Genomic DNA, 22,374 nt, shown 5'->3' with positions numbered 1-22,374 from the left:
GTCTGTCTGTCTGTCTGTCTCCCTCCTCAGGGCGCACCTTCCCGAAGCGCGGCCAGACCTGCGTGGTGCACTACACGGGTGAGTTGGCGGGCTCGCGGGGTGGGGGGGTGGGGGTCTCGGCTCCGGGCGGCTGGCCAAGGCGGCTTGGGGGCAAAGGCCCGGGGCGTGGTGGCCGCGGGGCCCGCGTGGCCCAAGGCGGAGGCCTAGGCGGTGGCAGCGCCCCCGAGGGGGCGACCTCTGGCCTGCCGAACCCGGGACGGTCTGGGCTGGCGCTTTCGCGCTTCCAGAGCAATTCTGTGCCCACTGCACGGAGGGGGAAACTGAGGCTTGGGGAGGGAGATGAAGTTGCTGGCGCAAGGTCATATGCTCCAGAACGGGCAGCGCCCTGGCCAGGGACCATCAGAAAGGATTTGTACCATATCTGTGTCCCGGGTGACACCCTGCCTCCCCTTCCGGCCCTTCTTTGGATGGAGATAAGGGCGAGGTAATTTCCAGTCTTCGGAGCTGCCTCTTCCGAAGTCGGGATTCATCCCTCCGCCACGGCTGGAGAAGCGCCCGGGTTCCTAAGGCGCTGCTTTGGTTCAGCCTGGCCTTGGAGGAGCTTAATCCGCACAGTCCTTTTCCTCTTTTTACTTTTGAGCCACTTAGAAATCCAAGCCTCAGTGGCAGCGACGGCCCAGGCTGACTGAGCGTGTAATTTAGCCCCCCACTCCCAACCCTCCTAGGAGCAGAAACTCTCTCCCCCCCATTTTAAAGAGAAGGAAACTGAGGCCCAGTTAGAGTAACAAACAGTAATGTAAGCCAACGGAGATTGTAGACCTTCAGCCAGAATTAGACTCTGCCAGAATTCAGACTTCAGAGTGGATGCCTTGAGACCATCTTTTACTCCATGCCCTTACAAGGTCCTCCTGGGTTGTATTGGGGAGGGGGGTGGAGGCTGAGCAGGCGGAGACTCCATGGCTGTGGGCTGGAGTGGGGGGGGGAGGTGATTGGTGTAGCCACAGTTGTTGATATGAATAACCTTCCCTCCCCCTCCTCCTTCCCCTTTCTCCCCCTTCCCACCCTTTCCTCTGTTTCTCCTCCCCCTTCCTCTGTTTCTTCTCCTTCCCTCCCTTTTCCTCTTTCTCCTCCTCCTCCTGGGTAGTAGGCTGTAGGCGGTTAGGACTAAGCTGCTCAGGGATCAGCTCTACCCTTCTCTCCCAGATTATGGGGGGAGCCCTCTGTTAAGGGAAATGACTTTCTATAGGGAAGGAAGAGAAAGGCACCTAACATCTCCCTTCCCATGCCCTTTTACTTACTTGGCTGTTTTGTTTCTCTGGCCCTTCTCCAGGGGCAGAAATGGGGGCAGGGGGTGGAGGGAGTTAAGAACTAGAACCTTTTAAAAGGCTACCCAAGGAGGAAGTATTGAAACCCATCTTCATAGGGAACTTTCTCATGCCTGTGAAATGGAACTGGAAAGTGCTTTTGACATTTTAAATGGCTGTCTTTGTAGGCCATGGTCAGCACCTGAGCCTAGGAGCTCTAATGGAGGAAAGCTTGTCAGTTTGGTTGCTTTTGATCCGTGGGATGTAAAGAGTAAGCATTGCCTTTTACAGTGCTGGGGTGAGTGGGCAGTTCATTCGGTTCCCACAGCCAACTGGGGCAGACACTGGGACTCAGGTGATGAAGTGACTTCTCCCACCCCCATTTGATAAGTAGCCACATTAGGATGATTGGCTATATCTGTCTCACTCCCAAGTCTCTGCCCCTCAGCCCTGGCTTACCCATCTTATGGTGCTAATGGCAGGATTGGATCTACAGCATGTAGGCAGAACCATGTTTCACTGTGCCTTTTGGTGAAACGTCCCTACACAGCATGTCTGGAGCCTTTCCTAAGAGAACAGATGGTCGTGGGACCCAGAACACCATCAGGGCTCCCAGTGCCTCTTCTCCAAGTCTGTGTTTTCCTTGAGGGTGGCACCCACCCACACGCTCCCAGCACAGCAGCAGGGCCCTGGCATGCATTGGGACAAAAGCTTTCTTTTTCATTTCATTTTTGATAAGCTCTACAAAGGCGCCTTAGTGGGAAGCCAGCTCTGCCTCTTGCTCACAGAATAGGCTGCTCTTGGGCAGGCAGCTTTGTTCCTGCGGGTCTTTGCCACCAGCTTCCCAGGAAGAACCTGTTTGAGACCTGTGGGGGCGTGAGAGGAATGGGTAGGCGCTTTGAGATTTCATCTGTAGCAGCAAAGGCTTTCAAGCCTGTGGGAACAGAATTCATCTTGAGGGAACATGATGGGAGTGGGGGAGTACCATAAGGACTTGAGGGTCTTCAAAGGCAGGAAGCCCGCTGGGCCTCAAGAAGGGAGAAGAAATTTGCATAATACTCCTAGTTCCCATCCCTGTTTTTCTCTGCCTGGCTGCGTCAGTATTCCCTTGTCAGATTTCTTTTTCTCCGCCTTTCCCAAGTGGGGGATGCTGGAAGTCCCCTGCGTGCCCTTCCACCCCCGTGCCCAGTTTCTCACATTGCTTGGCTGTGTGACTCCAGTGATTACAGTTCCTAGGAGGGAGACTCTGACCCAGGTTCGGGTCAGGCAAACACTTGATCCAGCCTGCTCTGGCGTGCTGTCCGCTGCTGCTGATTCTGGGGGCAGGTCCAGAGAAACAGCAGTGGAAGGAAGGTGGCCAGAGTCCCCTCTCGGCCGCCGGAGATAGGCAGAGCACAGACTGACTTTCACCACATGGACATTCTAAGTGCTGCTGGTGGCTGCCAGTCCTAGCCTTGAGGCCATTCTCAAGGCTCCCTCTGGTGCCTTCTGTGGCCTCTAGCAGAGCACAGCACGCACATGGCTTCAAAGAAAAGCCTGCGTCACCTCTTTGTAGTGCCAGAAGGGAAAATGAAAACTCTGCTGTCACCAGCCAAGCACCTCCTAGTGGTATGACAGGCATTGAGGTGGGAGGAAGGAGGTGGAAGGATAACCTGCCAAGTATGTGCCTTGAGGATCAAGTGGGTTCTCACAGCGCCCTCCTTGCCTCCGATAGCTTCGTCATCTTTATTGTTGAGCTTGTCCTGATACACAGCTAGGCTTATGTCCCTTTTGCTCATATCAGCGGGCCACATGCCTGCCATGGTCAGAGCAACCTCAAGTGGATTGAAGGAATTCTTTTTTTATCCTCTTAAAAACTAGTTGACATCTCACCCTTGGGATTGGGTTTAAGTTGTCAGTAACCTGGCTTTCTAAATGAGAAGAACCAGGGGTCCCTCGGCCCCACCTCCTCAGAAGGTCCACTTGGAGGGCAGCTGAGGTGGCCACTCTCCTGCAGCCCTGTCTCCAGCCCGTTGCTTTTCTTTCACCTCTGCCTCCCCCCTTCTCTCTGCTTTCGTCCACCCACCCACCTGCTGGTGTTTCTTGGCTGCTCTGATGTTGGGAGGAAAGCTCATCCCCAGAGGCTCCGCACGCGGGTCTGGTACCACCCCCACCGCATGGTGTCTTCAGTCAGGTGGGCTGTACTGTTCAGGGGGGCTGCGACAGGACCCTTTTCCTTCCTGCACCTGGTGCTTATCGAGCAGCGGCAGCAAGCCAGGCACTGGGGACATGGCCAGTGAGCTACATAGGCAAAGACTTGATCTGGTGGGCCTTCCCTGGAGTGACAAGGCCGGTGTGAATGTCAGGTGGCGAGAAGCACTGTGGAGAGATGAAGGCCGCGTGCGGGCTTGGGGAGGGGGTGCTGCTTTTGGTGAGGGTGGTTGGCAAAGGCCTCGGACAAAATGACATTTTAGTATTTACCCAAAGGAGGTTGGGGAGCTGGCAGAGTGCTGCCCAGGGCTAGAGTCTTCCAGGCAGAGGGCCTGAGGCTGGGGCATGCTTGCTGTTTTGGGGGAACAGCAGGGAGACCAGTGTGGCTGGACTGGGTGGTGGGAGGACGAGGTGATGGTGGGGCCTTGTTGGCTTTCTCTCTGAGTGAGGTGGCTGCCCTCAGAGGGTCATGAGCTGACTTGGATTTTAACAGGCCCCCTCCCTTCTGGCTACTGTGTGAGCATTGAACTCTTGAGGGCAGGGTCAGAAACAGGGTTCTGGTTATATTCTGAGCGCCGTGTGCCAGCCTGAGCAGGAGGGAAGAGGTGGTGCCAGGTGGACGGTGAGCCCCAAAGGGGATGTGAGGTCCTTTACTGGGTTTCGGACCTTGCCTCTGCCATGTAACATATTACGAGCGCGTGGGCAAATTGTCCCACTTGTGTCAGCTTCCGTGTGCCCTCTGTAAATGGGAGTAATAGCCTGCTGGGGGCGAGTACGTTCACGGGACTGCCTGTGTCCCAGGCACTGGGTGATGTAGCCCCGCCGCTCCTTCAGCCAGCCAGCACCACCTGGCATGCCTAGAGTGAGAGAGAGCTGTCAGCGCTCAGCTCCTGGAGTGGCCCAGACCCCGGCCTCCATTCCTTTACACATAGGGAAGTAGGCACTGATCAGAGAGACAGGTCTGAGTGAGGGTTCATGTTCAAACAGGCCTACACGTTACCTACCGAATAGAACATACTGGCTAAGAAAGGTGCAGCCGATCTGCTAATTGTACGTACCGAGGGAGGTTGTTAGCTTCTGTTTCCCTTTCCTTGTTTCTTGGTGGACACAAGAGAGGCAGGGTTGGGCTATACCAGCCTGATACACAACATTTCGTTGGTTTCGGGTGTACAACCCAGCGGTCCAACAAGTCTGTGCATTACGCTGTGCCCTCCACCGGCATATCTGCCGTCCGAGGGCGTCCGTTCGTTTTCTCCTCACATTTCCTGAACGTAATGGGGTTTTAACATTTTGGAAATAGACCTTGCTCTGGAAGCATTATTTTCTTTCCTCTGGGATTGTGATTACCAACATACACAGTCACGCAGGTGTCCTGTTCTCTCCTTGCACAGGTAAGAGCAGAAGGCTCGCTTGTCTTAAGTGAACTGAAGGCCCTGTAGCATACTTGTGTGTATGTGTAACTCTTATTTGTGAAGTTTTCAGACATAGAGAAAAATCAAAATAAATACCGCTGTGCCCACGACCTAGATTCTATGATGGTTGACATTTCGTCATGTTTGCCGTTTTCTGTCTCCTTAGAGAATAGACACACATGTATGTGTAATCTATGGGGTTGTTCATAGTCACTTGAGCTGCACACAGCACGGCACTTCACCTCTGAATACTCGAGAGTGCGCTAAGAATGAGAATATTTTCCTTATCCTCCTACCGGTCATATCTAAGAAAACTTAAAATGATTTAAATGTACCTAAAGCCAAATTCATCTTGAAACCACCCCAGATGTCATTAAAGTGTTAGTTTTTTGAAACCAGAATTCTTTGAAGGTTTACTCACTGCAGTTGGATATTGTGTCTAGTCTCAACCTAGATGAGTCCTCACACTGGTTTTTTTCCTAATGACCCTGGGTTTTCAGAGAGAGCAGGCTTGGGGGCGCCTGGGTGGCTCAGTCAGAGAGAGCAGGCTTATTACCTTCTGAATGCCCTGCGCCGGTTCCCGGTTTGCTCCGGTGTTGTCCGACTCCCGCCCCCGCCTGGGGCGTCTTCCATCACTTCACACGTGACACCCTGTACTCCATGCTCCGCACACCGTGGGGCACCCCCCTGCTTGTGCTGCCAAATTTGATCTCTTCTGTAAAGGTACATTTTCCCCTTTGCAGTAGGCAGACAGTCTCTGGGGTTCTTGGGCAGCTTGCCTGTGCCTGGTCCTCATCCACCTTCTGCCTCTGTTATTGTACCACTGATCATTCCTGCTGGAAGACAGCATTTCATTGGCATTTATGGAGTGGCAGTTTTAAAATTCCTTTATACCTTCTACGTTTATCAGCTGCCGTTCCATAAAATAGGGTAAAGCTTAATTCTTCTCCTTTAATTACCAAATTTTAAAGTGAGGCATTTGTTTTGTCATCTTCCCCAGTGGTGACAAATGACTCCCCCCCACCCCCATTGACTTGTTTTTTTGTTGTCAGTATACTGTGGACTCATAAATTTCCTCAGGGCTTAAGATCATTGATATTCAGTATTCTTTTTGATACTCACATTGTCCCAGATTTGGCCAGTCGGAGCCCCTTGGGCTGCCTCCGGTACCTTTTTGATATGCTCCGCTTATGCCTTAATCACTTCCTTGGTTCCCCTTCTCTGGTCCTGGCCTCAGTCATCTCTCCAGAGAGCTCTGGTTCCTTTCAGTGGGTCTCATAGACTTTTTTTTTTTTCATTAACAGCTCTATTGGGTATAATTTATGTACCATGAAACTTATCCATTCATCCATAGGCTTTTTAACTTGAACATTTTTGGTGGTTAAAAACTGATTTTGTGGCAGTAGAGCATGTGACTTGATCTTGGGGTCGTGAGTTCAAGTCCCATGTTGGGTGTGGAGCCTACTTAAACTGATTTTATGAAGTGCTGATGGGTATTGTATCTGTAAACTAGGGATCACTTGTCTGCCTTGGGATTTTCTCTAAAAATAGTCTTGTCACCTGCTCTTTCTCATGGAAAAGGCCAGGGGTATTTTGGATAACTTAGGCGTGTACTATGCAGTTCTCCCTTTGGTGCTCATGGTGATGTTCATTTTTCTCTTTTTCTTCTCCTGTTCTTCTACCTGCTGAAGAACTCAGCTGAGTCTTTGTATTCCTTCCTTCCCCCAGCTCCCTCTAACTTCAGCCGGATAAATTCTAGCAGTGCAAAGACACTGAGGAGGAGGGGGAGGAGGAGGAGGAAAGGGAGTGGGGTGTAGGGACAAATAATCCGCTCCTGGGTGCTGCCCTCTCTGCTCTCCCTGCCTTTACTCCTCCCCTCCCAGGAGCTCAGACAACCCTGGCCTGCCTTCACTTCCTGACCCACCAAACCTGTCCCGCCCAGGGAGCTCCCTAGCCCTGCACTTAGGTGCCACCACACTGCCACCACTCCCCCCCACAGGCAGGCTCTTATCAATCACAGCTTACAGGGCACCCCTCATTGAGTCTCCCCTGACTGACCCTTGGCCAAAGTGGTTCTTCACACATGAATACAGCATGCGCCTCTGATTCTCCAGCAAAGTGCCCGTCCATCTCCTTCATGGCCTTGCTCACCGTCAGGCTGTGTATAGTTGCCTCCCCTCTTTCCCCAGTGGACTGCAGGCCTCAGGAGACCAGACCCACACTGGTGGTGGTCTCCAGGGTCTCTCCCCATCAGTGCCTGGCATGGAGTCACTCCGGTCATTTAGGACTCTAGCAGAGGTGAACAAAGCCCACATTCCTGTTATGTTTGGTATAATATTTCTGTTTCCTTTAAGTTAGAATAAGAGTGAGAAAATTATGTTTTGGATTTGCCCCATTCCTGTGGATTAATAAAATTGTGACTACTTCCTCTCACACCTGCTACACACAGGTCAGCACACCAAGCCCTTCCCTCAGTCATTCATCAAATGTGTTAGGAGCTGGGGAAAGCCTCGGCCTTGCCCTTGAGGTGCTTATCTTGAGGGAGTGCCTTCCCCTGTGCCTACTTTTACAAGAGAGATGACTTAGCAGCCCACACCTGGGGTAGAAGTGCCCCTGGTCTTGGACGTGTATGGCTCAGGCTGGTAGGAGAAAAGAGCTGGCCAAGTGAGTGCAAAGGCCTGGAAGGGGAAAGTACTGTTCTACAAGTACTTACTGACAAAACAGATGTTTTGTGCAAGGCACTGTTCTAAGCACCAAGAATACAGAAATGAAGAAGACATAACACAGTCCCTGTCCTCATAGGTCTTACGCTGTAGTAGGAAAGACAGATAACAAATATGATTAATAAGCAAAAATATATTGTACATTAGCCAGTAAGCACAAAGGAGGGGACAGGAGAAGGTTGAGATTTTAGCTAGACCTGGGAAGACTTCGATGAGAAAGTAACATTTGAGACAAGACCTGAAGGAGGTAAGGGAATAATCCATGTGACTGTCCGGTAAGAGCATTTTAGGCAGAGGGAGCAACAGGGACAAAGGCCCTGGGGTGGGAGTATCCCTGGTGTCTAGAGAGAACAGAAGGAACCTGTGTGCTTGGAGTGGAAAAGCATGAGAGTCATCAGAGATGAAGTCAGCGGGATGCCAGCATGGGGTGGCAGCCCTTGCAGGGCTTCTAGGCCATTTTTAGGACTTTGGATTCTATTCTGAGTAAGATGTGGAGCCATGCAAGGGTCTGGAGCCGAGGAGTAATAGGGTCTGACTTGTATTTTAGGAGAATGTCCTTCTAGCTGCTGTGCCAAGTTTAAACTGTAGGAGAAAGAGGCAGAAGCAGGGACACCGGGGAGGGGATTACTATAATCATCTGGAGCCAAGCCCCAGAACTCATGCCTTTGCCCATTATACCCTACGGCTTGCCGCCTCTGTGTTTTCTGGAAAACAGAAAAAAAGAAAAGCTAAAGATCACACATACTTCTACCATTACCAAATAGCCACTGTTAAGTATTGTTTTCCTTCTGTGCGTCTCCCGGCTGTCCCGCCCCAGCCCCATGACATATAATGTGGCAGTCCTTTTATTTGTATTGTGATAAAGTGGGCAATGGAAAGGCATGCCCACAAGGTCATGCATTCTGGTTCGTGTTCTGAGATCCTATGTGTTCTTTCCATCATGGGACCTCCTTTGAAAATACACTTTTGGTCATAGAATCGAAAAAGATTTAGCAAAAGGTTAGGAGCATTTCCAGATAAGAGGTGGGGTACGTTCTTGCACTGGGTTTGTGTGATGGGGAGGAAGAAGCTGGCTCCCTCTTTGGGTAGGCACTTGACCTTTGATCATATCATGTGCATGGAGTTCTCAGAACTCCCAATTCGGGAAGGTTGCCCAAGGAATGCAACCACAGAGGCCTGGAAATGGAGCAAAGACATAAGCTTTGGATTCATACCTCTTAGCTACCGCAGGGTGGAGAATCTCTTTTCACTCATCATGACAGGGACAAGTGGATAGCTGATCATTAAAGTGACATGGCTTCTCTAAACATTTTATTTCATTTTATTTCAAATCCAGACATAAATCATTTGCTAAAGGTCCACATCTTTCTTTTAGGATGGCTCTTCTGGTAGAGTTTCCCATCAGAGTTCTTACAAAAATCTGAATTTTGGATTCTTTTAAAGTCAAAACAGTAAGGACGAGGTCATATCAGTGCCAAACCTTTCTAGATTTTTTTTTTTAAGATTTATTTATTTACTTTAGAGCGAGATCGGAGGAAGAGGGAGAGGGAGAGAAAATCCTCAAGTAGACTCCCTGCTGAGCACAGAGCCTGACGTGGGGCTCAATCCCAGGACTCCTAAGAGCCGAAATCAAGTCAGACGCTCAACCGACAGCCACCCAGGCGCCCCAAAAAGCTTTCTAGGTTTTTAAGATTTCTTTCTTCAATCATACATTAGTCTCATTCACACTTAGTTATTCACTAGCAGTATTTTTTGTGAGTTGCCTTTGTTGAGTCTTTCCAAAGGGTCAACTAGGACCACTCTTTTTTCTTTGCATACTGTTTGTTTTCTATACTCAGTAAGTGTAACTGACATAAATGAGCCTGAGAGTAAACATAGCTGACTGGCCATTGGTAATAAGCATAAAACACACGTGGGGAAGAAGAATGAGGGGTGACTAGATACTGGTGGCTGAAGGCTCCTTGGCTGTGCTCAGGCTGTGCAAGCTGTGGTTTGTAGGAGTCTTTGGCGAGGCAGTTAGGTGAAAGGTGGTTGAGGGAGCTTCTGTATATAATGAGGAGGAAGGGAAACAGCCCAGCCTGGGTCAGTATGCCCGTCTGCACCTGGGTCAGTACATCCATTTGGGAATGTTCCAAGGGGCTTCAAATGCATATCTGCAGAAAAATTGGTGACTTTCACTTTGGTTTCCCCTCCTCCATTCAACCACTGTACTTTTGTACTTAAGAAAATATCTGTTGAGGGCGCCTGGGTGGCTCAGATGGTTAAGCGATGGCCTTTGACTCAGGTCATGATCGCAGGGTCTTGGAATCAAGTCCTGAATCAGGCTTCCTGCACTTTGGGGAGCCTGCTTCTCCCTCTGCCTCTCTCTCTCTCTGTCTCTCATGAATAAAAAAAAAAAAAAAATACCTGTTGAGTTGAAAGCAGAAGTCCTTTCTCCCTCTTCCATCTGTAAATGGCAAGAGCTTTATTTTGTTTGGCAAGTTTGGAGTGTGGGATGTTCTGTTTTGTTGTTGTCATTGTTGGATTTAGGTTTGGGCTTTTCGTCTTTAATTTTAAGACTCTCTAGTTTGAACCCTGTGAAATGCTGCCTATGAAACCCCCTGCAAAGAGGCCAGCAGCAGCTGAGAACCACATGGTGAGCCATGAGCCTTAAGTGCCGCGGGTGTGAAGCCCTCCCTTCAGGTCCTTCGATGGTTCCCCTCCCCACCCTCGCGAGGGTCCAGGGGGCTCTGCCTTCCGTGACGCGCTGTTGCGTTATTAGTGAAATAATAACCCCGTGGTCCTCTTGACTCTCCAGATCCTGGCCCTGGGTCTTCACCACTGCTTCTGTGACTTGGGCCAAGTACCAGGAGCATAGTCCAAGGGCACTTTGCTCAGCAGCTGCTGGCCAGGTCAGCCTTTGCTGGTTCCTTCTGAGCGAGCACACCCTGAAACAGGTGAGCAGCAGGAACCAGCAGGCTGCTCTGGGGGAGGTGCACTTGAGATTCTTCTCCACATCTTTTTTTTTTTTAAGCCCTCCTGCTCCCTCTCCAAGGATTGGAGTCTGATTCTTTCCCATAAGAACAGCTGAATCGTTTGGGAGGCAGCTCAGATGAAGGTGACATCAACGGTCTTGCAGCCAGAGGCTGCTTCACAGTCCCTCATGCAACCATAGCTTTTGCTCCTTTCATGGTCCTTGTGCTTTTAGCTGGAGACCCCCAGGTTTTGCCATTTTTTTTCCTCACTGATTAGTCATTTAAAGGTGCTAAAAGTAAAAACTGTCATTCTGGGATTACCCCTCAGATTCTTCCTACCACACAGGGAAGAGGTCTAAATATGGAGGCCTTGTGCTTGTCCTGCTGGTTCTTAAAAATTGTGCAGGCAGAGCCAGTCTTAAAGTGGGCACGAGTGCTGCCAGCATGGCGGGTGCCAGGGGCTGAGCTGACCCTCGCAGGGACGTAGGACTCTGAGGCCCCGTTTGTGATCCCAAGCTGTGTTCAGTCAGGAGAGACAAAAAAGTCATTCTCGAAATGGAGAATACGGAGCTGTCCCAGGCAGTCTATGGGGCGTGAGGCATAGGTTTGTGTGCAGCCAGAAATGAAATCCGTCAGTGCTGCAAATAGAGGGCCATGCCGGGGATGGGTTTTGCTAAGAGTGGCCTCTGAAGCTCAAGAGTGTCAGCTGTCATGTCTGAACGGTAACCTCAGTTGCCTTCTCTTATCAGAGCGTGCTTTGTTGGGAAATTCTAGGAAATTATGGCACTAACTTGGCAGGTGGTTTTGCTGTTCAGGGGCTCCAGGTCCCGGCACACAGATGTCCAGAGTTAAAATGGGAGCAGCGGCTGAGACTTGATGGGCCGCCTGCTTTACTTGCTCCCTCCCTTTATGGAGGAAGTACCTCACCACTGGCTGCCAAGTTGGCTGTAGGAGGGAAACACATGTAAGATTTTAGTGAATCTCACTTTTTTCCCTTTAAAAAAAACCCAGTTTTGTAGAGGCATAATTGACATCCAGTAGACCGCTCATGTTTAGTGGGTACAATTTCATAAGTTTTGATATGTTTCTTTGTTATGCTTTGAAACCTCCTCTTTCTATCCCCAGCAACCCCCTGGCCTGCTTTTCTGTCAGCAGAGTTTACATTTTCTAAAATTTTATATATATGGAATTGTACAGTGTATAGACCAGTGTCTGGCTTTTTTTGCTCAGCATAATTGAGATTATTATGTTGTTCCATGTTATCAGTAGTTCATTCTTTTTTATTGCTGAATAGTTATCTATTGTATGGATGTACTTGTTTACCCATTCACCAGTTGGCAGATGTTTGGGTTGTTTCAGTTTTTGGCTATTCCAAGTGAGTCTGCTATGAACATCTTTATATGTCTTTTTGTATGGCTGTCGTTTCTCCTGGGTATTTATCCAGGATAAATGGAATGGTCAGATCATATGGGAGGTATATGTTTAACTTAGATGGCCAACTGTTTTCCAGAGTGACCATTCCTTTCTATATTCCCTTCAGCAGTGTGTAAGAATTCCAGTTCCTCCACATCCTTACCCCAGTGTATGATATGATCAGTCTTTTTAGTTGTAGCCATTCTAATAAGTAGTAGTTTTATCTCCTCGTGGTTTTAATATTCATTTTTATAATGACTAATCATGTTGAGCATCTTTTCACGTGCTTACTTGCCACTTGTATTTTTTTTTTTCAGTGAAGTATCTGTTCAAATCTTTCGCCCTTTTTTAATTGAGCTATTTGTTTTCTTATCGTTGAGTTTTGTGAGCTCTTTATATATTCTGGATACAAAGTTCTTTATCAGACATGTGCTTTGCAAAGATTTTCTCCTAGTCTGTGGTTTGAGTTTTCATTCTCTTAAAAAAAAGGGCAGAAGTTTTTAGTTTTGATGAAGTTCAGTTTATCCTTTTATGGATTGTGCTTTTTGGCCTCATATCTTAAGAAATCTTTGCCTAACCCACAGTCACAGAGATTATTTCCCTGTGTTTTCTTCTAGAAGTTTTATAGGTTTACGTTTACGCTTAGGTCTATTATCCATTTTGGGTTGATATTTCATTATGATGTGAAGTATAGGTCCAAGGTTTTTCTTTTTGCCTGTGGGTATCCAGGTCCAGCCCAATGTAGTTTTCGTGTCTGGAAGTTTGGTTTGACTCTTACTGTCCTTACATCTCTGTCAGTTTCGGGTGGTTTCAGTTGATTGATCAATCTCCTCATTGTGGGTCGTGTTTTCCCTCCTGTTTGCATGCTTGGTAATTTTGGATGCTTGACGTTGTGAATTTTACCTTTTTGGGGTGTTGGATATTTTTATTCCTATAAATCTTCTTGAGCTTTGTACTGGGAAACACTTAAGTTACTTGGAAACAGTTTGATCCTTTTGTGTCTTGCTTTAATGATTTGTTACGGGGGTCTGGAGCAGTGTTCAGTTTGGGGCTGATTATTCCCCACTACTGAGATGAGACTTCTGGGTATCCTACCCAGTGCCTCATAAACCAGGATTTTCTCCAGTCTGCCTCGGGGAGCAGTCATTGATGCCACCTCTGTAAGCGCTGGGCACTGTTCTTTCCAATTTGGGGTAGTTCTTTTCCTGACCTTAAGTAATTTCCTCAAACACACGCACTGATTAGAATTCTGCTGAAAACTCAAGAGGGACCCTCTGCAAATCTCTAGGGATTTCACTCTACACCTCTCTCCTTCCTGGTTTGTGTCCTTTGGACTCGGAGCTGCCTTGAGCTCCATCCAGGTTCCTCTCCCTGGAAACGCCCAAGGGTATTAGCTGGGCAGTCCACGGGTTTGCCTTTTTAGTTTCCCTTCAGGGATTACTCTCCTTTATTGCTGTGTCCCGTGTTTTAAAAACCACATTTTAGCTATTGTCTGTGTTGCTTCTCTGTCTCTCGCTCTCTTTTTATGTGGGGGTTTTGTTTGTGTTTTATTTGGTGCTTTTTTATTTTTTGTTTTTGCCTTTTCTGGAGCCAGGCCCCACTACCCACTGACTCTGACCATGGGTAGGTTAACTAAGCCTTGGAGTTGGTTTCCTTATTTTTGTTTTAAGCAGGCTCGGGTGGGTGGATGGAAGGGCTTTCTGCCTGGTCAAAGGATTCTGAGACTCCAGACTGCTCGTTGCCTACTCTCACCCTTAATGCAGGGTTCGAGTAGGACGGGTTCAGTGTGTGCAGTAGAGCTCAGAAGGGACGGACTACCGTGAGGGTTTTGGAGGGCGGACATCTATTTTTCTCCCAGCTGCTCATTTATAGGAAACTACTCAAGTCCTGCCATTTGTCATTTCTTCTATCAGCCATGATTGTATTCTGGGGAAGAGATGGGCTCCGTGGACACCCCAGCTTGCTAGTTCTGGGGCCCCAGTTCCTGGCCCTGCACTGACTTGGCAGGGGTGGATCCCCACCCTCCTGTCTACCTCTCAGTCCTCAACCCCCAGCTCCAGACTTCAGGCGGCAGCAGCACCCACTCTGCTCAAGACATCTATCTGCCTTCCTGCTCTGTTAGGACAGCAGTTCCTGTCCCCGCCATTGCCCATTTCCTATTTTGTCAAAGTTCAGCTAGTCTGGTGGCTCTGATAAAGCTCTCAATTGATCTCTGCTTCCCCATCCCACTTACAAGGGTTGACATTGTTTTTTACGTTGGGGTTTATGTTAGGATTTCCCTCCTTCTCTGAAAACATCCGAACACAACAGAATTCTGTGTTTTGCTGGGTCTTCTGAGTGATACTTAGAACGATCATGGGCACCCACCCTCAGCCTCCAATGAAATCTGCCTTGCGTTAGTTGTAGGTCAATAGCTGGCTTACCCCCTCCAGTCTGGGATGGTGGTTTGACAGTTCAGGACCTCAGTGACGGCTATCTCATTGGCTGACTCTGGCTTCCAGAGAAACCCCTGCGATGGTCCTTTTTGAACGAGGAGTGGCAGGTATCTGTTCCTCTCGTGGCCTCTCCGTCTCTGGAAGTCCCCCTTTTGGTAGAGGCTTCCACTGTGGTTTGTCTGGCTTCTGGGACACTGGAGTAGTTGAATGAACATGGCTTTGGGATTGACTGCTTTGGCAGGTTGCTTCACAACACTTCCCTCTGCCTCACTTCCTTCCTCTGTGAAATGGGGGCAGTGCTGGGGGAGGATTGAGTAGGTTCATGTATGATGGAAATTCGTGTCGGGAGCGTGGACACTTCCCCATTCGCAGGCCAGGGCAGACAGCTGCCTGCCTCTGGTGGTCAGCTTACTGCTTGGAGTTGGGAAGAACATTCACAGCCCCTGGGGAGGGGACTATCCCAACTCCGTAGAGGCCCACTGAGGATGCAGGAAATCCTCCCTGGACACCGCACTTCCTCCTCAGGCCCCCGGCAGCCCTGCCAGGCCCTTCAGCGCCGGCGTCCGGGATGGGCACTCTGCTGCCGGTTTCTGACTCGCCTCATGTCATCACTCCTTGTTGCTCATGTTACCACTGCCCTTTTTCACAGGGATGCTTGAAGATGGAAAGAAATTTGATTCCTCCCGGGACAGAAACAAGCCCTTTAAGTTTATGCTAGGCAAGCAGGAGGTGATCCGAGGCTGGGAAGAAGGGGTTGCCCAGGTATGCTCTCGTTTGTTTTGTTTTGTTTCCTAGTGTCTACCTTTTAAACGATGCTTCAGGGTAGGACATTCATATGGTTCAAAAATCAAAAAAAAAGGTGTGAGTGGAAAATTTATTTCACTTCCATCCCACCCCATCTTGCCAGTCCCCTCACCCCCAGCAACTCATGGTATTTTTTTTGGTAGAGTTTCCTTAAGCATTGTACGAAAACATACTTTTTCTCTTTTTTTGCTGTAGACACACACAGTGTTCTGCACTTTGCTTTTTCATTTAATCTTTCACACTGTATATATCCGGACATAAAAGAGGAGGAAGCTCTCTTCCCACTTTAGGTGGGTGTATTTTATTTATTTGATCAGTACAGTACCCTGTTGATGGTCATTTCCAGTATTGTGCTATTATAAACAATGCTGCAGTGATTAATCTCGTGTGGACTTAATTTTACATTGTGTCAGTGTTGCCGTAGGCAGATTCTCAGAAGGGGGGGTGAGTGGTTCACTGGCTGTGTGCACTGTATTTTGACCTCGTGCCAAGTTGCCATCCGTAGGGATGACACTGAGCCGCCACCCGTGGGCTGGGAGGGTGCCTGTCTCCTCCCAGCCCCGCCAGCAGTGTGTCGTTCAACTTTTGGATTCAGGACAGTACAATGAGTGAGAAACGTTATCTTGGTGTGGTTTTAATTTGCGTTTGTCTTATTATTGGCCATGTTGTGTCAGACCCCTTCTGAGAGGCCATACTCATGGAGTCATTTTGTTTGTCTTGAGTCTGTTTCCTCAGCCCTCCCTCCCCATTTGTGTAAACAGCTTTTGTTCTGCCGACACGACAGAATTCCCAGTGGACAACAGGGGACTCAGGGGTGCCAAATTTCAGTTGGGTGCTAGCCTTCCATCAAGCTCAGCAGGTTTTTTCCCAGCACTAACCAGGTTCCAGCGTCCTGAGACTCAGGGAGCTTTAGAGTCAGCCCTGCGTAATGGGTAATTCGTCTGTTTCCCTCTCATGGAAGAGAATTGAGATGTAACCAAAGTGGAGAGAAAGATGGCTTTCTCTTTTCCAGAATACACATCGCTCTACTTCCTCTATAAACCATCACTGAGTTATCTCCAAGTGAACTGCTCAACTTGCAGAAACTTTAAGCCATCCCGCTCCCAAGGGTCTAGATTTCTGTTCCTGCAGAGTACAGGATTCGCAGTGCAAGAATGAAGGAGAGGATCTTTGTGGTTCACTTCCCTTTGGAAACCTCTGTCCCTGCTGCCCGCGTCTGGCTGGCTCTGGGTCTGTAGCCCATCCCCCACGACCGTGCCAGCCATTGTCCACACCACAGCCATCTTCTGTGGCTCTTCCGGCACTGGAATAATAACTGTGTTGTGTTCCAAGAGCCATGACTGCCACGGAGATAGCGTTATCAGCCTGTTTGACATTCCAGGCTTGGCGAGGCCTGACTGGGTGTTGGGGAGATGCCCAGTCTCCTCCCGGACCCACTGTGCTTGGGGGTCAGTCACAGGCCTGTCACTTGTGAGAAGTCTGGGTGGTCTGAGACCTGCACAGAGCATCTTTGAAACTCCACAGGATATTTCTTTGAGTTAAAAGCACAGGAAGAAGGGTGCGGGGGGGTTGTCTTATGCCCCTTTTCCCTTTCTTTTGATATTGTTGTTTTGCTCTTAACGTGTTTACAAGTACGCGGGCCTGCCACAGGTACTGTTTGGGCAGCTTGCTTTTTTCCCCTCTGTGTCTTCACCATCTTTCCGTGCTCTTAAGGCCACTGTGTTCTTTCTAGTGGCTGACCCCTGGTGCGGATGGGTCTGTGAAACCGCCCCCCTTCAAATGGGCATTTGGGTTGTTAGCAGAAGATTCTGGAAGTGGAATTGCTGGGTAAAAGGACATGACTGTTTTGAATTTCATTAGATTAAGCCATATGCTTTTAACTGCCCTTACCACCCTGGTCCAGCATGTCCCGGTTTCCCAAAGGAGACGTGAGGAGCACGGGTTCTGAGTCACATTCGAGTCTGAGCGCAGCCGACAGCTTCATCTTAGTCTCTGTCTCTGGGGCCGGGTCAGAGAGCCAGGAGCCCCTGTCGGGAGGCTGAGCAGAGAGTACTGAAAGGATGGACATACAGCGGAGAGCCTGCTCACCGTTCAGAAAATATATATTGAAACTTATTTATATATTTGATTAGGAAATGAAAAAGTACAAACGTATTTTTAAAAAGTGAAAAATTTCCCTCCACCCTGGCCACTGTACTCTGTTCTCCCCATGGAAAAATGCTGGTATTATTTGTGTCCTTCCAAAGATGTTTTCTGTTCATAGAGGTAAGGTACAAATATACAAATATTTCCCTCTTTTGCCTACTATACATGCTACTTTATAAAATGTCTTTTTTAAAGTTTTTCTGTATGAGTTTAAGTATAAAATATAGAAAGTACAGAGAAGCAGACTACCCCAAATAGTACTTTCTGTGTACGTGTTTTCTTTTAAAGCAGAGTTTTGGTCAAAGTACTCCTTTTTTAAGAGCATAGATGCCACTCACCACGTGAAGGCCCAAGTGGCAGCCCTGGCACAGTGCTGGCTGCCCAGAGTCAGGTCAGCAAGGCCTGCGCAGAAAGGTGCATGTCATCTGTATTGGGCCCCTCAGAGCCAGATGCAGGGATCATGCAGCCTGATGGCCATCCTCCAGGTTCTGCACCAGGAGGTGCCCGGACCCCGGGCACCCACACGGTCCCTAGTGTGTCCGAGTCCCGTGATGCTGGCTAAGGGACACCCCAATAAACAGCCCTACTGCTAACAGAGACAGTTGGGAGTGCATCCACTTGAGTCTGTCTTTTTGTTCTTTTCACAGATGAGTGTGGGTCAGAGAGCCAAACTAACCATCTCCCCAGACTACGCCTATGGTGCTACTGGGCACCCAGGCATCATCCCGCCAAATGCCACTCTCGTCTTTGACGTGGAGCTTCTGAAACTGGAATGACAGGAATGGCGTCCTCCCTGAGCTCCCCATTCTTGGGTAAGGAAGTCTTTTCCTACCTTTGTGCCGCCCATGTTACACCCAGTGCTTGGTGGGTAGCAGAACCAAAAATGCCACGGCTTTCTTTTCCCCCTACATTCTTGCTCTCTTGGGTAGCATTTCAGTTTTAGTTATTAGTATACACCTTGAATGCAAAAGTTTGTCACCCTGTGGAAAGGGATGGCGTATGCTCTCCAACAAACTCACTGGGATGGGGCAGCTGATAGTAGCTGTTTAAATGAAGGATGTTTTAATATTTAACTTAGAAACTAAAACTGAGTTGGGAACCAGAAATGTGGCCAAATTATAATGCCAGCATTTTAGTTCTTTAGAAGGAAGACTGTTGAGGACTGCTTACCGTGTCCTAGTGCGTGCAGCCCCCTCGCCATGTAGAGCGAGGCCAGTGCCCGGGAGGGGGTGTGAGAGAGGCACTGTCCCCCTGGGCCGGCTGCCTCGGGGCCAAGCCCGGGATACTGGAGCACACAGGCCCGCTTACTTTCTGTGGCTGGAAAGGTGAGGCCGGGGGATGCTTGTGAAGCACAGCGGGGCTCTCAGTCCTAAGAAGGGATCTGAAGAGTTGATCAGCCTTCCTGTGTAACAGGTGAGGGAACTTAGGTCCAGAGAGAAAGACCTTACTCGGGGTCACTTCCAGGCAGTGGCAGACTAGGACCGGAACCCCTCTCCTGCTTCTCCTTCCTGGACTTGTTTTCCTTCCATTTACCCTCCTCTCTAGGAAACCAAACTCAGTGTCTTAATGGCTCATAACTTTTCATGTGGGTATCAGAATCATAAAACACACGAATGCTGCCATCTTCTTTCCACTTGGCCCCAGAGCTCTAGGTTTGCCCCCCTCCTGGCCCTGGAACCAGAGGACCACAGCCAGGAGCTAGGTGAGAATGCTTTTGTTCAAAAGCTGTCACAAGTGGCTGCCAGCCTGTCTCTTATGGTCTAACCTTGTCCTGCCGTGGACTTCTTTAAGTACAAGGGCTTTTTAAATTCTTAGCTATTTTCTCTCTGTGTGGTTTGAGCCCTACATACCTGGGTCAGGTTTGGCGACCCTGGCTTCTCTACTTGTCATTCTCACCTAGAGGGAACTCTTAACATTTTACAGAGCCTCTGTTTGCCTGAAGGTCTACACTTAGTCCAAACCCTCTTTTCCTGTTCTTTGAGAGCTGAACCCTTTTTGTACTGTAATACTGTACTGTAAATAGTACTGTACATAAAAGTATTTGAAGGGAGCCTTGGAATTACGCTGATTTGGGTACAGGCATTCTGTAAATCTGGTAGGATGAAGGGCGAGAGGGCTACGAGTCACCCTGGCCTAAGCCTCCCCCCACACCACCAAAGAACATCTCAGAGCTCTTGCACAGGTCTTAAAGGAAAGCCCAAGAGCACACCTAGAAAGTTGTAGGTTTGAGTAAATGAATAAAGACCACAGACACTTCCTAAATCTCTTCAACCTGAGGGATGTACCAACTTAGTGCTGCGCACACGAAAGTCACATAGGAAGCCTATTCGAAGACTCTCCTGATGCCCGGGCCACACCTTGGACCAGTTAACCACAATTACTGGGAGTGGGAGCCAAGCATGACACGTTTCTAAAGCCCCCAAGTGATTCCTATGTGCAGCCAAGTTGGGAGACCCAGTGATAATGGGGAACTGTTCCGGCTCTCCTCAGCAAGGTAGTGTCACCTTAGGTTTAAAAAAACACTACCAATTTAGGCAGGAAGGAGACTGCTCACCTGGGAAGCCAGTCCAAGCCCAGCAGGCTCTCCCTAGCTGGAGCAGAAGTGGCTGGTTCCAGGTGAGACCTTGCAGCTCCTGGGGAAGGGACTTGATGTGGCAGACAGCCCGCGTCTGTCCCCACCGCACACACAGAGCATCGTGTTGCTGGGACTGACAGATTTTCTGTTCCCCACAGATGTGCCGTGGAGGGATGTGGCGCCTCCAGACGCGCACGCGCGAATCCGTACGGAGCTTTTCCTGATGTTCCACTACACTCTTTGTATAAACATCGGCCCCGACTGAATGTGTTCTGTCACCCGGCTTTGCTCTTTCCCTTTCTCCTCGTATGTGTGTTGACCTAAACTATATGCCATAAACCTCAAGTTACTCATTTTATTTCGTTTTTGTTTTGGGGTGAAGGTTCGGTTTCATTCTTTTGGATCTAGGTTTCCACTTAAGAATTAGTCAAGTATTAACAGCACAAGTAATGGGTTAACTTTAGGATAGGAATTGGTGTGGGGGGGTGGGATGCAAGAATCTTTATTTTATTTTATTTTTTTGGATGAAATTTGTATCTATGATATATTAAACATTCTCGCTGCTTCGCTGCAAAGCCATAGCAGGTTTGAGGTGCTCTCGGGGGCCGGATTACTCTCCCAGCTGAGAGATGTCCTTGGGTTGAATTAAAAGCCCTGCCTAAAACGGAAGCGGGGCGGGGAGAGCCTCTGCCTGCACTGCCCCGCCTCAGCCTCCCCTTAAAGCCTCTGCCTTTCGAAAGCAGATGCTCTCACTGCGATGTAGGACACTACAGGTTCCTGTCCCCAGGCCAGCAGGGGCCTCCGAAGCCTTCTTCGCGGCCTGGCGTTTTGGTTTGTTTTTTTCCATCCTGTGGTTTTTCTAACGGATATTCAGGACTTTTTGTAATCGCATAGCTATCCAAGCTCCACTTCCCAAATTTTAAGAATTTTAATCGAAAGTTTAAATTGAAGGTGCTGTTTGTAGACACTTAACACCCGATGAAAGCCCAGCCATCATGACAAACCCTTGAGTGTTGTCTTGAGAAAATGATGCTGGTCATCACAGCTTCAGCATCTCCTGGTTTTTGATGTTCGGCTCCCCCTGCTCTTATCGGAGTTTCCTGGCTTTTCCTCCTCTCCCTCTCACCCCTTTGCTGTCCTGTGTAGTGATTTGGTGAGAGAGATTTTTGCTGCCTACCCCCCACCCCCACCTCCCCGCACTACGTATGAGTTTCAAGTTTTATTATTGCAATAAAAGTGCTTTATGCTGGCTTTTCTCAGCTCCGTGTGATGGTGATTACTTTCAGGTGCCTCCTGGGCCATTTGGTACGGGGGGTGGGGTAGGGGCCCTGCCGATGGGGATGTCATGTTGGAGATTGCGGCTTGGCGAAAGAACTGTAGCAGGAACATCCTTCCCTGTGGGCCCCTCTGGGGGGTGGGGTGGGGTTATAGGTTTGCATCTTCACTGGTGGAAGAACTGTCAAGGAGCCCCCCCGCTCCCCCATCATCAGATGTTTTTTTAAATATGTGTTCTGGGTAGAGCGTTCTGCTGGGTTCTCTGGAGTTACCAAGAAGTGGGAGATGCAAGCAGCTCTCAGGAAATGAGCTACCACCCAGCTGGAGAGGTGCTGCAGCAAATTGATGGAGGGTTATGAAGGGAAGATTGGGGTTTTAAATCAGTGTTCCTTGGTGACATTGGTGTAAAAGTTCTTTGTCGTGTGGGCAGGCTAGGTGGTTCCAGTAGCTTCTCTGGCCCCCACCCTGTGTGTGCTAGTAATACTCCCCTCCTCCCTTGTGATGGAGACCATCAGTAATACTCCCGCACCTGTCGAAACACAGTCCATCCCTTTATTAATTTTATTTAAGTCACTGGAGCCATATTTCAGGGTCATGGCTTGTTTTTTTGCAAAACTCCCATATAAAAATTGTCAAACAACGATTGAAAGATTTTTATAGTGAACACTTGTACACCCACCACCTAGATTCTACCGTAAACATGTTATTGTACCTATTTATCACATATTTATCCATCCCTCTATGAATCCATCCTTTTATATCACATTTCAGAATGTCAGACATACTGCAATTCCCTCTAAATACATATTAGAATTCCGTATTTGTTTATATTCTTGTACCCTACAACATTGTCAAGATACAGACTATGACCACCATCTCAGAAAATTCCTTTATGCCCTTTCTCAGTCCCCACTCTACCCCCAGAGGCAACATCCGTTTTATTTTCCTACTCTAGTATTGCCTGTTACTTCTGAATTAAATTTAAATGAGATCCTGTACTAGGTGCTCTTGCATTCAGCACTCAGTGTGATGAGACCTTCACTCAGAAACACAGGGATGCTGTTAGTTCGCACTGAACTTAAAGTTAGGACTGTGACTAGTTACAAGGTGAAAGGGACTTTGCAGATGTGATTATGCTCTGAAC

General features: G+C 48.8%; 1 protein-coding gene across 1 annotated transcript; it reads left to right on the top strand.

The window, feature by feature from the left end:
• Window positions 1–20: 20 nt before the first annotated feature.
• On the top strand, window positions 21–21,214 carry FKBP1A (FKBP prolyl isomerase 1A; the record flags this gene model as incomplete). Its single annotated transcript, XM_021688921.1, has 4 exons — window positions 21–78; window positions 15,081–15,193; window positions 18,028–18,192; window positions 20,114–21,214. Coding segments are annotated over 3 exons (300 nt in total), but the record flags the coding sequence as incomplete, so codon positions are not given.
• Between the last annotated feature and the right edge of the window lie 1,160 nt (window positions 21,215–22,374).

The sequence above is a fragment of the Neomonachus schauinslandi genome, chromosome 10 (genome assembly GCF_002201575.2).
Source record: "Neomonachus schauinslandi chromosome 10, ASM220157v2, whole genome shotgun sequence".
In the NCBI taxonomy this organism is placed as follows: domain Eukaryota; kingdom Metazoa; phylum Chordata; class Mammalia; order Carnivora; family Phocidae; genus Neomonachus; species Neomonachus schauinslandi.
This window is presented reverse-complemented; position numbering and strand designations above follow the sequence as displayed.